Source organism: Nerophis lumbriciformis, linkage group LG22, assembly GCF_033978685.3.
Source record: "Nerophis lumbriciformis linkage group LG22, RoL_Nlum_v2.1, whole genome shotgun sequence".
In the NCBI taxonomy this organism is placed as follows: Eukaryota; Metazoa; Chordata; class Actinopteri; order Syngnathiformes; family Syngnathidae; genus Nerophis; species Nerophis lumbriciformis.
This window is the reverse complement of record NC_084569.2, coordinates 31,768,865-31,784,247: the sequence shown is the minus strand read 5'-3', so window position 1 is coordinate 31,784,247 and position 15,383 is coordinate 31,768,865. Positions and strand designations below refer to the sequence as shown.

Here is a 15,383-nt window from a genome sequence, read left to right as displayed (position 1 = left end):
ACTGTATAAATTATAGTGTATAAACATTATAACACTATACTGCATAAAATATACTGCATAATCAACATTATTACACTATACTGCATAAATTATAGTGTATAAACAACATTATTACACTATACTGCATAAATTATAGTGTATAAACAACAGCATTACACTATAGTGCATAAAGTATACTGCATAAACAACATTATTACACTATAGTGCATAAAGTATACTGCATAAACAACATTCTTACACTGTACTGCATAAATAACATTATTACACTATAGTGCATACACACTATTATAACACAAACTGCATTAACATTTACATTATACTGCATAAGCAACATTATTACACCATACTATATGAATAACAACATTATTACACTGTACTTGTATTGCATAAAACACATTATTATACAGTCAGTTATACAGATAATTGAGATGATATCATTGAAACAAGGGCGTTATATAGGGGAACTTTTTTTTTTTAAAGGAATCCTACAAAAAGTGGGGGGTACAAGAAAACGGAGGTAGCTCAGTAGTGTTGTGCTGATACATTTCATGAAATCCTACCTTGCTGATGATGTTCATCAAGGTTGTGTTGGAGGCCTTCTTGTCCCCAAAGGACTTGACGTTGAAGGCTCCCAGCAGCAGCGGCGTGCACAGATGCAGCAGGGCCAGAAGCAGACCCAAAGTACACACCAGACGCATCCTGGGACAGGTCAGATCAAATAACTCTGTATGACTTCATGAGCAGTAAGGATTTGCTTCAAAGAATCTGCATACTGTGGAAGTGAGGCGTGAAAGTAACAACATGGAACTTGATCTTCGTCGTGTTGCATGCTGGTTAAAATGTTACACTTACAGGATAAAACATTACACCGTTGCGCAAAAGGGAAGTGTGAATCAATGACGTGTGGTGAGGAGAGCCTCCCCTGTCATCATGAAGAAAAACAACAACTAATCATGATAACGTCAAATAAATGCGCGTCATCGGGTCATGACATTGCTGGTTTTACAAGCAGAGGAGCTTGTTCGGCAGCGCACAATCACGGAGTACTTACAAGCAGACACAGTGTGTAGACAGAAAAGGGAGAATGGATGCATTTTGGCTTAAAAACTGACGATAAAGGTGAAGTTATAACACTGAAACGCCCTCAGGAAGAGGTGCTTTAAGACATGGCTAGCTAGTTAGCGGCTAACATCCATCCGCAGTCGGCAGTGTTTTAGCTACTTCTAAATCACTAATCCTTGTCTCCATGGCGACAAATAAAGTGAGTTCCTTACAAGTATCATCCCTGCAGGACGAGGAATAGCTAAACATGCTTCACTACTGTGGAGAATGCATATATGTTTAAGAGTTCTTTCTTTATTCATAGCCATGTTTAAATCAGCTAGTGTTTTTCCATTTGTACCCTTTTTTTATTTTTTATCTTATGTCCGCAAGTAAACTGTGTGCTTTACCTTGAAGACTTGGAATGTAGGAGTTGGAGTACTCTCTTATATCTTATCTATATTAGAACAATGAGGCTGTATTCCTTTGTGGACAGGGTGGGGGCTGTTTTTCTATTCAAGAAGTTGTCTCTTCCTGTTTGAATGTTAGACCATCCCGAGATGACGGTATGACTGTATTGATGTGGGCTGGTCTCCTAAAGCTTTAGTATAACTTGATAATATTCGTATTCTGTCTTGATGGTCCTTCTTACTCTGCATATATGTCATTTGAAAGAACTTGGGATTGACCGGTGACTTTAATTCCCTGAGAGGAAAGGCTGGTCAGACGCAATACTACACACCGTAGGAGGATACAATAGCTCACCGGCGTCACAATGTAAACAAACGCCATGGGTGGATCTACATCTGACATCCACTGTAATGATACCAAGTACAAGAGCGTATCTAGTTGATACTACTATTATTACATCGATATTTTTTATTGTCACAAAATCTATTTTTCCTTTAAAAAAAATTCATATTATGTTTATAAACTTAGGAAATATGTCCCTGGACACATGAGAACTTAAATTATGACTAATGTATGATCCTGTAACTACTTGGTATCGGATCGATAACTAAATTTATGGTATCATCCAAAACTAATGTAAAGTATCAAACAACAGAAGAATAAGTGATTATTACATTTTAACAGAAGTGTAGATAGAACATGTTGAAACAGAAAATAAGATAAGATAAGATATTAACAGTAAATGAACAAGTGGATTAATAATCAATTTTTACAGCTTGTCCTTTATAATGTTGACAAAATAATAAAATTATAAATGACACAATGTTACTGCATATGTCAGCAGACTAATTTGGAGCCTTTGTTTGTTTACTTACTACTAAAAGACAAGTTGTCTAGTATGTTTACTATTTTATTTAAGGACAAAATTGTTCTTCGATTGCAATAATAAACATATGTTTAATTTACTCTAAGATTTTTTTGTCAAAATAAAGCCAATAATGCAATTTTTTGTGGTCCCCTTTATTTAGAAAAGTATTGAAATACATTTAGGTACTGGTACCGGTACCAAAATATTGGTATCGAGACAACCCTGTTAGGAACCAACCTCTAGAACAGACCTGGGCAAATGAATGCCCGTGGCCACATGCGGCCCCTTAAGCTTTTCAATCTGGCCTGCCGGACATTCCCAAATACGTTTTTTAGATCTTTAAGCTGGAAAGTGTAGCTGCCATTATGATGTGCACTCATGTTTTCTAATGACCGTAAGTCTTCAACTATACTAAGTCTTTCAATGCTTGGAATCTGCATGATATACTAGTTACTATGGTCATCTAATTAGTTACTATGGTCATCTAACACATTGAGTGTTTCGAGAGTCTGAAATGTGGGTGTCAGGGACAGACGCGGAAGGAGATTTTTACAACAAAGTTCTAAAGCTTAGTGATATATCAGATATATCAGATTGTAGGTGGGTTTATTTTGTACCCTTCACGTTCATATTTCGCTGTGTTTGTTGCATTTTTGTTGCGTTTTGCTTGATTGTAAAATATGTGGATGGAGACGGTGTGTGACGTTCATATGTTGTCAATATTTAGTGTTTTATCCTTCATAGTTAATATTGTAACATTCTTTATTTTCATGTACATTCTGAGTGTCTCATTCAGTAAAAAAAATTTAAAATTCCATTCCGTTTTTTAAGGCGGTCTGTCATAACGTTTTTAGCATTCAATCAGACATTATTGTGAGGTTTTGTGTTAGTGTTCCGGCCCCCAGACACATTTGTTTCTCTAAATTTGGCCCCCCAGTCAAAATAATTGCCCAGGCCTGCTCTAGAAAGTATGTCAAATACGAGATACTCCAGTAGAAGTTAACAAATATCTCTTGTCTGTCAAGGTGAACAACAAAAATGATTAGTGATTACACTCCTACCCAAAGGAAAAGTTTGCCTACTTTCAAAAGTCCCCAAAGAACACAAGTCAGAGTTGTATTTCAATGCAAGAGTCGGGAGAAAATCATGAAACGTGGACTAGCACCATCGGCAAAGAGGGTGAGCAACAGGAATTCAAATGGCTTGCTAGTTCTTACCAAGTGCAAAGAACACCAAAGACTTCAAAGATGATTTATCATCAATTCCTCCACACATGAAAGACATAAGGAATAATCAGTGTTTCTTTTTCGCCCGTTCTCTGGATCAAATTTCTCAAGCTCGGGGAAAGAGTGGCCTGGTGCGTCACAGCCAAACAGTTTGTCTTTTAAAAAAACAGAAAATACAAAAAATTACACATCAAAGAGACTACAGACAGATACCATATCCCCACAAAAGAAATACACACACACAACTCAAAAAACGGGAAAAAAAAACCGGCACTAACTAATGTACCTCAATAGCCACATGGACAAAATGTGTTTCATCTGATCATCATTGGGATTAGAATGTTCCTGTGTACATGGACCCTGAAATAAATGATCTGGTTATGACGTGCATTTTCATGCATCACACCTTAAATCGGAATATTTTGACTTGCGCAGAACCTGACATAGAGGTGTGTTTTTATTTGTGCTATGGCGCCATCTTTTGGACAAGTTTCATCACTGCAGGTGCCGAAGAAGCAGTAGACTTCCACTGTTATCAAACATGGCTTTGTGCATTTCTGCTTGTCCGACGTTATCACATTATTTATTGATAATTGTTTCCTTCTGTTCACTACTTTTGTTTTACCTCTCTTTTTGAAATGGTAGCTGTTCTGTGCTCTTTATGTTGTGATTATGTACGGGTTGCGGCACGTCTTTATGTTACCACATTCTGTGTATATGTTTGAGGCTAGCAGTTAGCACTTGAATAAAACAGCTCGTTAAGACAACTGGATCCCTTGTATTTAGGGCTGCAACAACTAATCGATTAAAATCGATTATAAAAATAGTTGGTGATTAATTTAGTCATCGATTCGTTGGATCTATGCTATGCGCATGCGCAGAGGGAAAAGGGATGCGTGCCGATCGCACGGGAAGCTAAGGTAACTTACTTAGCACAGGAACACTAGAAGCTAAGGAATCGCTTAGCACAGGAATCATGAACTCGAAATCTCACGTGACAGTAGCGGGAAGCAAATAATGAAGCCACGACGAATGATCGGAAAAGGCAGACTTAAATAGTAGTCTCTGATGAGCAACAGGTGTGCGTAAAAGGCAGGTGAAAATCATAAGTAACCATGGTGACTAAACTCAGGAAGTGCATAAACAGGAACTAAAAAGGAGTCCAAAACAAACCGATAACACAAAACATGATCGCTTAGCACAGTTGAGCTGTAGCAATTAGCGGACAGTGGTGATTCCTGCGTCTTCTTTAGCGCGACAAGAGACATCAATGGACCAAACAGCCAGGGTCCTACCTTTTTGAAGTCAAGAGATGGTTCTGAACTTCTGACGGACAATGCTGCCAGCAATCAATGTTGGAGGGAGTATTTTCAAAACCTGTTAAACCAGAACTCTACAGTTGAAGGGTAGGTGTTTGGTAAAATTCCACAACTTCCCATCATTGAAGAGTTAGCAGATACTTCATATCTGGCAGAATTACAAAAAGGAACCACGACTCGCTGGACCCGACAGTATTCCTGGCAAAATGTTTAAGCAAAAAGGTTTCCTTACCCAACGGCTGTATCTCCTCATTACAAAGATCTGGGAAAACGAGGTGATGCCTGCAGACTTTCAGGACGCGCTATATTCAAATTTCCCTGTTCAAGAAAGAGGTCAAGACCGTCTATGAAAACCACAAAGGGATCTCCATCCTTGCAACTGCAGGTGAAAAACTTGCCAGGATTCTTGCAAGCCACCTCCTTCCTGTCTCCAGTACTATGCTACCTGAATCACAATGTGGGTTTCGACAATCTACAGGCATCGTGGACATGATTTTAAATGCAAGGCAGCTGCAAGAGAAATGTTGATGACAAATTATTCAACTGTGCACGGCTTTTGTAGATCCGTCTAAGGCAGGGGTGTCCACACTACGATCTGCGGGCACGACACTTCCCAAGTATTATCACTCGTAGCATTCGACTACTAAAAAGACATATTGTGTGGGTATTAGCGGCCAAAATCAGTTTCCCCAGGGGCATATATATACATATACATATATATATATATATATATATATTTTTTATTTTTTATTTTTTTTTTATTTTACATTTTAAGATCTTTTTGTCAAAATCCTATTTTTTGGGACAAAATATACAATATATTTTCCAAAAAGATTTTCAAAGTGGAATATTTCATGTGAAGTAATTGGATCCCTAAATAGGTCAACAATACATAACAAAATTGATTTGAATGTATTATTATTTTAATTATTTTGGCAAAGACAGGTGTTTTTTAATTTCACTAAAATTCGTGGGGATCCAAAAGTGCCCCACTCATAAAAAAAACTCATGCTTTTTTATTTTATTTTATTTTTTACATTTAACACTAATCGCTATATCAGCTTCAGATAATATATAGTGTAATTAGTTTAGTATATTCATAATAACAATCAATATAATAATTAGTATAATTAGTATTAGTATATCATTAGTATGTATTTTTTTAAATAATTTTCATATTTTTCATGTTTTTTTGTTTGTTGTATTTATGTCCTTTTTGTCCTTAAATCAGTCAATAATTCATAGCGACATTTATTTTGATTCATTATTACTTATTGAGAAATAAAAAAAAAAAATTGTTATTAGAGTCAACAGTGCAACTTTTTTTCGCTGCATTTCACCTATTTGCTCTTTTATTCCACTTTTTAATGTTTTTTGAAAAAATGTTTTAGTATTTTTAGAATGATGTGCTGCGGGCCGGTAAAACATTAGCTGCGGCCCACAAATGGCCCCCGGGCCACACTTTGGACACCCCTTGCTTAAAGCATACAAAATAAGTCAGTACCCCACCAGCCGTGAATCTGAGCTATCGTATTTTTCGGACTATAAGTCGCAGTTTTTTTCATAGTTTGGCCGGGGGTGCGACTTATACTCAGGAGCGACTTATTTGTGAAATTATTAAAACATTACCGTAAAATATCAAATAATATTATTTATCTCATTCACGTAAGAGACTAGACGTATAAGATTTCATGGGATTTAGCGATTAGGAGTGACAGATTGTTTGGTAAACGTATAGCATGTTCTATATGTTATAGTTATTTGAATGACTCTTACCATAATATGTTACGTTAACATACCAGGCACGTTCTCAGTTGGTTATTTATGCCTCATATAACGTACACTTATTCAGCCTGTCGTTCACTATTCTTTATTTATTTTAAATTGCCTTTCAAATGTCTATTCTTGGTGTTGGCTTTCATCAAATAAATTTCCCCAAAAAATGCGACTTATACTCCAGTGCGACTTATATATGTTTTTTTCCTTCTTTATTATGCATTTTCGGCCGGTGCGACTTGTACTCCGGAGCGACTTATACTCCGAAAAATACGGTACATGTCAGTATTTAGTTGTTTTTTCACTGTACAAACCCCGTTTCCATATGAGTTGGGAAATTATGTTAGATGTAAATATAAACGGAATACAATGATTTGCAAATCATTTTCAACCCATATTCAGTTGAATATGCTACAAAGACAACATATTTGATGTTCAAACTGATAAACTTTTTTTTTTTTTTGCAAATAATCATTAACTTTAGAATTTGATGCCAGCAACACGTGACAAAGAAGTTGGGAAAGGTGGCAATAAATACTGATAAAGTTGAGGAATGCTCATCAAACACTTATTTGGAACATCCCACAGGTGAACAGGCAAATTGGGAACAGGTGGGTGCCATGATTGGGTATAAAAGTTGATTCCATGAAATGCTCAGTCATTCACAAACGAGGATGGGGCGAGGGTCACCACTTTGTCAACAAATGCGTGAGCAAATTGTTGAACAGTTTAAGAAAAACCTTTCTCAACCAGCTATTGCAAGGAATTTAGGGATTTCACCATCTACGGTCCGTAATATCATCAAAGGGTTCAGAGAATCTGGAGAAATCACTCCACGTAAGCAGCTAAGCCCGTGACCTTTGATCCTTCAGGCTGTACTGCATCAACAAGCGACATCAGTGTGTAAAGGATATCACCACATGGGCTCAGGAACACTTCAGAAACCCACTGTCAGTAACTACAGTTGGTCGCTACATCTGTAAGTGCAAGTTAAAACTCTCCTATGCAAGGCGAAAACCGTTTATCAACAACACCCAGAAACGCCGTCGGCTTCGCTGTGCCTGAGCTCATCTAAGATGGACTGATACAGAGTGGAAAAGTGTTCTGTGGTCTGACGAGTCCACATTTCAAATTGTTTTTGGAAACTGAGGAAAAGAACCATCCGGATTGTTTTAGGCGCAAAGTTGAAAAGCCAGCATCTGTGATGGTATGGGGGTGTATTAGTGCCCAAGACGTGGGTAACTTACACATCTGTGAAGGCGCCATTAATGCTGAAAGGTACATACAGGTTTTGGAGCAACATATGTTGCCATCCAAGCAACGTTACCATGGACGCCCCTGCTTATTTCAGCAAGACAATGCCAAGTCACGTGTTACATCAGCGTGGCTTCGTAGTAAAAGAGTGCGGGTACTAGACTGGCCTGTCTGTAGTCCAGACCTGTCTCCCATTGAAAATGTGTGGCGCATTATGAAGCCTAAAATACCACAACGGAGACCCCCGGACTGTTGAACAACTTAAGCTGTACATCAAGCAAGAATGGGAAAGAATTCCACCGGAGAAGCTTAAAAAATGTGTTTCCTCAGTTGCCAAACGTTTACTGAGTGTTGTTAAAAGGAAAGGCCATGTAACACACAGTGGTGAACATGCCCTTTCCCAACTATAGGGCACGTGTTGGAGCCATGAAATTCTAAGTGAATTATTATTTGCAAAAAAAATAAATAAAGTTTATGAGTTTGAACATCAAATATGTTGTCTTTGTAGTGCATTCAATTGAATATGGGTTGAAAAGGATTTGCAAATCATTGTATTCCGTTTATATTTACATCTAACACAATTTCCCAACTCATATGGAAACGGGGTTTGTAAATGATTGGGCTGCAACAATGAATCGATTTCAATTGATTCATCCGATTAGAAAGAAATCTTAGATTTTTATTTTGTTGCTTCAATCAGAATAGATTTATTTTTTTAAATATACAAATTTTTTTCCAAAAGTGCAATTTTGTGGTTAATGGTGTGCAAAAATAAAGAACGAAGGGAATGGCAAGCATATTTTGTTTATTTCAACTATTTTACTTAAAATAGACATTGATGCTATAAAATGTGTGATTACTTGATTAATCACACAACCTTAACGATCGATTAATCGATTACTATAATAATCGATAGCTGCAACCCTAGTAACCTGAAGACAAAGTGGTTTGACGGCGCTATCTGCGCTGCATCTGTCAATTCACAAAGTATTTTACAGAAATAAGATGCTTAGTAGATAGTTTTTGCTTTTGATTTTGTTATTTTGCACGGTTGATCTAATTTTGCTTGAACAATTGTCATAAACGGGTATAATTGCATTATTTTGTTGGTATTGTTGTATTGTCTTGTTCACAAACAAGTTTGTTGATTTAAAAAAAAAGAATGTTTGAGTAAAATCTGTGTTTTAGTCAGGTTTATAAAGTAAAGTTGCAAGTAAAAATACCAATGTCGACAATACTGACTTTTACTTTTCATAGTTGCAGTATCGCCCACCCCTGCTGAAAATACAGAAAGAACAAACAAAAAAGCAAGCGACCTTCCTTCCTAAGTACATTGAACAAGTAAGTCAAGTATCTAGCGTTGTTCACGACAGTATCATCATACTTATCACGCAGTACTCACAGTACTCGGCAACAACAAACTACTTTTTAAGCACTGCTGTGGACGAGAATGGAATAAAACAGTCGCTGATACCTGATTCTCAGAGCGCAGACGCTTGCTGCATGGAACTTGTGGAGCAGAACCACGGATTGAGTCTGTGGACAAGCCTTTATCTGACCACTGGGTCATGTGACCTGTAACCAAGCTGGCCGGGAGTGAAGGTAGGCAGGGTGTTGTTGTTGTTATGGATGGGGTACATTGTGGAGGTCAACATCAAAATGCTACTAAATGTGCACATGTATGTACTATTAACAAAATAACTACTGTACACACTGGAAAAAGTCAGTGTTCAAAAACAAGAAAAAAATACAAAAATGAGGGGTATTTTACTTGAACTAAGGAAAATTATCTGCCAATAGAACAAGAAAATTTGGCTTGTCAAAATTTTCCAAAACAAGTAAAATTAGCTAACCTCAATGAAGTATATTCTCACTAATAACAAGTGCACTTTTCTTGATAGAAAAAAAAAGAGACCTTTTTTCTCAATATGTTGAAAAATATTCTTAAATGAAGTAAATGCTAGTGCCATTATCTTGACATAATGATATGCGCCCGGCATTACATTTCTTGAAACCAGCAAATTTACACTAAAAACTAATTTATTTTTCTTAATGGAAAGGCAACAAGGCAAGCGCTTGTTACTCTCGGGGTCTACTAAGCGCTCAGGCAAATCATATGGTCTAAAAATGCATTTTTCCATCGATAACATGACATCATCGCGCCAAGTGCATGCTTTTTCAGTCAATTAGTACGCGAGGAATATATATATATATATATATATATATATATATATATATATATATATATATATATATATATATACAGCCCGGCCCCCAGCCAAATTTTTTTTTTGTAATTTTGAATAATTTACCTGGATGTGTATGAACTATTTCTGTTCAAAATAGTTTGAAATGTCACATGTGAAATGTTTAAATATTAACTGTCCGTTTACTGTACTGTGCCAACTGTACTACTATATGAGTATGTATTTTCTCTTGTTTCATTGAAAATAAAACCGCAAAGTCCATTTGGCTGTCATCTGTTTTAATTACGGGACACAATTGTGTCAAAGTCATGATTTTTTTTGTTCATGCTTGAAATAAGAAATTATTACTTTAAAAAAAGGTAGTTTCATTCTTGTGAGTGTTGATGACACAGCTTTGCAACAGTTGATATTCTAGTTTCAAGCATGTTTTACTCAATATAGGTCATCAAATCTCAGCAACAAGCTGTAATATCTTACTGAGATCATTTAGGACCAAAACCCTTAAAACAAGTAAAACACTCGAACATAAAATCTGCTTAGTGAGAAGAATTATTTTATCCAACAGAAAATAAGCAAATATCACCTTTATTTGAGATATTTAATCTTACTTAGATTTCAGTTTTTGCAGTGCATGAACACAGTATATGTTAGTATTTGAATACATGTATAATTGTGTTTATTTGTATATATTATTAAAAGTGTATTAACTATTATATACCGTTATAACTGTTTAAGGGGTGTATTTTTAACTGAGCAAAACTGGGTAATTAAGCACAGGCAAATGTTAGTATAATGTAGGAATATTACCTGTGTACTTACAATGTTTTGTCAAATCTCATGAACGTATTGAAAAAGACACAGCTACCGATTAATCAATGCTATTTTTAAAAGGCACTGGGAAGAGCAACAGGTGCTAAAAAAAAACTTGATAAGAAAGTTTATTTAAGGTCTTGTGCAGGTGGACGCTGACTTTGAACCATAATACAACTCTACCATTTCTCAACCCACTACACATGTAAAGTGTCATTTTTGAATTATTTTCAAGCATTTTTGGGGGAGCCATTGACGTTGACATTGTGGGTGGGCCTGGGCTGGAAGCTGTTTGTTTTTTACATCGGAGAAAGAGTTGGCCATTTCTATTGTAAAGGACTGTTATTGATCCGATGTTGATATGCAAGGGTCTCCAAACTTCTTGACTTGGGCTAAAATAATTTGATCGAGGGCCAAAAGTAACTATATATATATAAACATAAATAGAAACATAAATATATAATATATAAATATTTAACATATGTTAAAACAAAATATATATATATATATATATATATATATATATATATATACATACCAACATATATATATGTATGTGTGTATATGTATACATATATATAAACATATATATATATATATATATATATACATATGTATGTATGTATATATATAAACATATATATATACACATATATATGTATGCATATATATAAACATATATATATATATGAAGCATATATATACATATATATATATACATATCAACATATATATAAATATATATATATATACATATATATATGTACACATACATAAATATTTATATATATATATAATGATGTCTGTATGTATATATATATATATATATATATATATATATATATATATATATATATATATATATATATATACATTACAGTATATACATATATATATATATATATCTATATATATATATACATTACAGGTCAAAAGTTTGGACACACCTTCTCATTCAATGCGTTTTCTTTATTTTCATGACTATTTTGTAGATTGTCACTGAAGGCATCAAAACTATGAATGAACACATGTGGAGTTATGTACTCAACAAAAAAAAAGGTGAAATAACTGAAAACGTGTTTTATATTCTCGTTTCTTCAAAATAGCCACCCTTTGCTCTGATTACTGCTTTGCACACTCTTGGCATTCTCTCCATGGGCTTCAAGAAACAGTTTTCACTTCACATGTGTCATAGTTTTGATGCTTTCAGTGACAATCTACAATGTAAATAGTCATGAAAATAAAGAAAACGCATTAAATGAGAAGGCTTGTCCAAACATTTGGCCTGTACTGTATGTATATATATATATATATATATATATATATATATATATATATATATATATATATATATATATATATATATATATATATATATATGTATGTATGTGTATATATACATATATATATATATATACATATATATATATATATGTATGTATATATATATATATGTATGTATATATATATGTATGTATGTGTATATATATATATATATATATATATATATATATGTGTATGTGTGTATATATATATATATATATATATATATATGTATGTGTGTATATATATATATATATATATATATATATATATATATATATATATATATATATATATATATATATATATATATATATATATGTCTTAATAAGGTTATCCAAAAAATAGTGCTCGATACCGTAGTAGAGCGCAATATATGTATGTGTGGGGGAAAAAAATCACAAGACTACTTCATCTCTACAGGCCTGTTTCATGAGGGGGGTACCCTCAATCGTCAGGAGATTTTAATGGGAGCATTCGCATACCATGGTTTATATAGGGCACAGAGTGGGTGGGTACAGGCTGGCCTAGGGGCGTGGTGATTGGTTCATGTGTTACCTAGGAGGTGTTTCCGTCTATGGCGGCATGTTGTTACAATTTCGCTGCGCTTGTTGAGGGATGACAGGTCTGGACGGTAGATGATAAACAGTTTCTCTTTCAAGCATAGGTTGCATCTTTTATTACCACTATTGTAAGGTGTGCTGGATGCAAGAATTTGCCATGTTATTGAATATTCAACATTATTGTCTTTGAGGTCCCAAATGTGTTTGCTGAGTTCTGTGGTATTTCGCAGGTTTTTGTTCCTGAAAGAAGCCTTGTGGTTGTTCCATCTGGTTTTGAATTCACCCTCGGTTAATCCTACATATGTGTCGGATGTGTTAATGTCCTTGCGTATTACCTTAGATTGGTAGACAACTGATGTTTGTAAGCATCCCCCGTTGAGGGGGCAATCAGGTTTCTTTCGACAGTTACATGCTTTGTTGGTTTTGGAGTCGTTCTGACTGGGGGTCGACGGCTCATTTGCAATTGTTTTGTTGTGGTTTGAGATGATTTGTCGTATATTGTTCATGCAGCTGTAGCTCAATTTGATGTTGTTCTTGTTGAATACTTTTCTTAGGTTGTTGTCTTTGGGAAAGTGTTTGTCAATCAGGTTGAGGAATTTGTGTCCAATGTTCGTTGAGACGTTTTTGCTGTATGGGGGGTTGTACCAGATGATGCCGTTTCGTTTTCTGTTCTTTTTTGGCTGGTTTCCTGGCGTGGGTTCATAGGTGAGGGTGAAATTGTATCCGCTTTCATCAAGGGCTTTTTGGTACGGGGGGGTTGCTTGGTCAAATTCAGCTTTGCTAGATGACAGCATCGATAGCCTTTTATTGATTCCGGTAGGTATTCTTTTCGTGGTGGTGGGTGGATGGTTGCTGTCATGGTGCACGTATTGGAGTGTTGTGTTGGGTTTCGTGAATGGTTGGTAGCTGTTATTTCTCAGGTTGAAAGTGACGTCAAGGAAGTTGACGGTTTGCTTGTTGGCTTCAATCGTGATCCGTAGGCCGTTCTCTTTGAAAATTTGGCATATGCGCTTCTTGGTATTCTCGCTGCTCCTTGGCGAGGCGCGACACACTGCCAGTCCGTCATCACGGTAAATACCAAGGTTCAGATTGAGGCTAGCGAGCTGGGAGAGGAGGAAACTCCCAACGAGTTCACACGTTTCTGCTCCGTCAAAACTTCCCATAGTGACGTCAAATGTTGCATTGTTCTTTTTTTGCCATGGTGTACTGTTGTGGATGAGAATGGAGTTTTTTGCGTGGATGATGATGTTTCTTTCGTTGCCTGTGATTGAGTCGTAGTCTGAGGCGAAGTATAGTGCTTGAGTCAGTAGGTCTTGCGTGATGGAAGGGTAAAATTCCTCGATATCAAAGGAGATACAGTTGTGCTGTTGTTTGTCTTGGATGTTGTTGAACCATTTGATTACTGCTGCTGTATTTCTCCATTGGTTGAGTGGTGTTTTGTCCTTGATTTTTGTGTTGACTCTGTCCAGGATTATTTTGCTGATTTTTCCTATTTCAGATTTAGTTGGGTTTATTAGTCGGCATGTTGGGTTATTTGCGAAGTTGGGTTTGTGATCCTTCAATGTGATGAAGGCTTCCTTGTTGGCTGTGGCGTCCACCCTGTCCTCAATGTCCAGTTCAGCCGCGATCCTTTTATTTTCCAGGTGGATGTTCTGTAAGGTATTGGGTTGCACATCCGACACATATGTAGGATTAACCGAGGGTGAATTCAAAACCAGATGGAACAACCACAAGGCTTCTTTCAGGAACAAAAACCTGCGAAATACCACAGAACTCAGCAAACACATTTGGGACCTCAAAGACAATAATGTTGAATATTCAATAACATGGCAAATTCTTGCATCCAGCACACCTTACAATAGTGGTAATAAAAGATGCAACCTATGCTTGAAAGAGAAACTGTTTATCATCTACCGTCCAGACCTGTCATCCCTCAACAAGCGCAGCGAAATTGTAACAACATGCCGCCATAGACGGAAACACCTCCTAGGTAACACATGAACCAATCACCACGCCCCTAGGCCAGCCTGTACCCACCCACTCTGTGCCCTATATAAACCATGGTATGCGAATGCTCCCATTAAAATCTCCTGACGATTGAGGGTACCCCCCTCATGAAACAGGCCTGTAGAGATGAAATAGTCTTGTGATTTTTTTCCCCACACATACATATATATATATATATATATATATATATATATATATATATATATATATGTATGTATGTATATATATATATATATATATATATATATATATATATATATATATATATATATATATATATATATATATATATATATATATGTATATACCGGTATGTATATATATATATATATGTATATATATATATATATATATATATATATACATATATATATATATATATATATATATATATATATACATATGTATATATATATACACACATGTATATACATCATCAGAGAAATGGACATTGAAACAGTGTAGGTCTGACTTGGTAGGATATGTACAGCGAGCAGTGAACATAGTGAGTTCAGAAAGCATAAGAACAAGTATGTACATTTGATTATTTACATTTGATTATTTACAATCCGGGAGGC

At 35.5% G+C, this 15,383-nt stretch overlaps 1 protein-coding gene across 2 annotated transcripts in view; it reads right to left on the bottom strand.

Annotated features, from left to right (window-relative positions):
- dnase1 (deoxyribonuclease I) overlaps window positions 1–9,409 on the bottom strand; it is a 34,567-nt gene extending 25,158 nt beyond the window's left edge. The window contains exons 1-2 of one of the 2 annotated variants that reach the window (XM_061973343.2): window positions 9,370–9,409; window positions 561–699 (exon numbers count right to left, since the gene is read on the bottom strand). In XM_061973343.2, the coding sequence (XP_061829327.2) occupies window positions 561–698 (138 nt within the window). In that variant the 5' untranslated portion in view covers window position 699; window positions 9,370–9,409. Of the gene's footprint in view, window positions 1–560; window positions 700–773; window positions 845–9,369 lie in introns of those variants that run through there. The other variant, XM_061973342.2, reaches the window with a different exon arrangement.
- Between the last annotated feature and the right edge of the window lie 5,974 nt (window positions 9,410–15,383).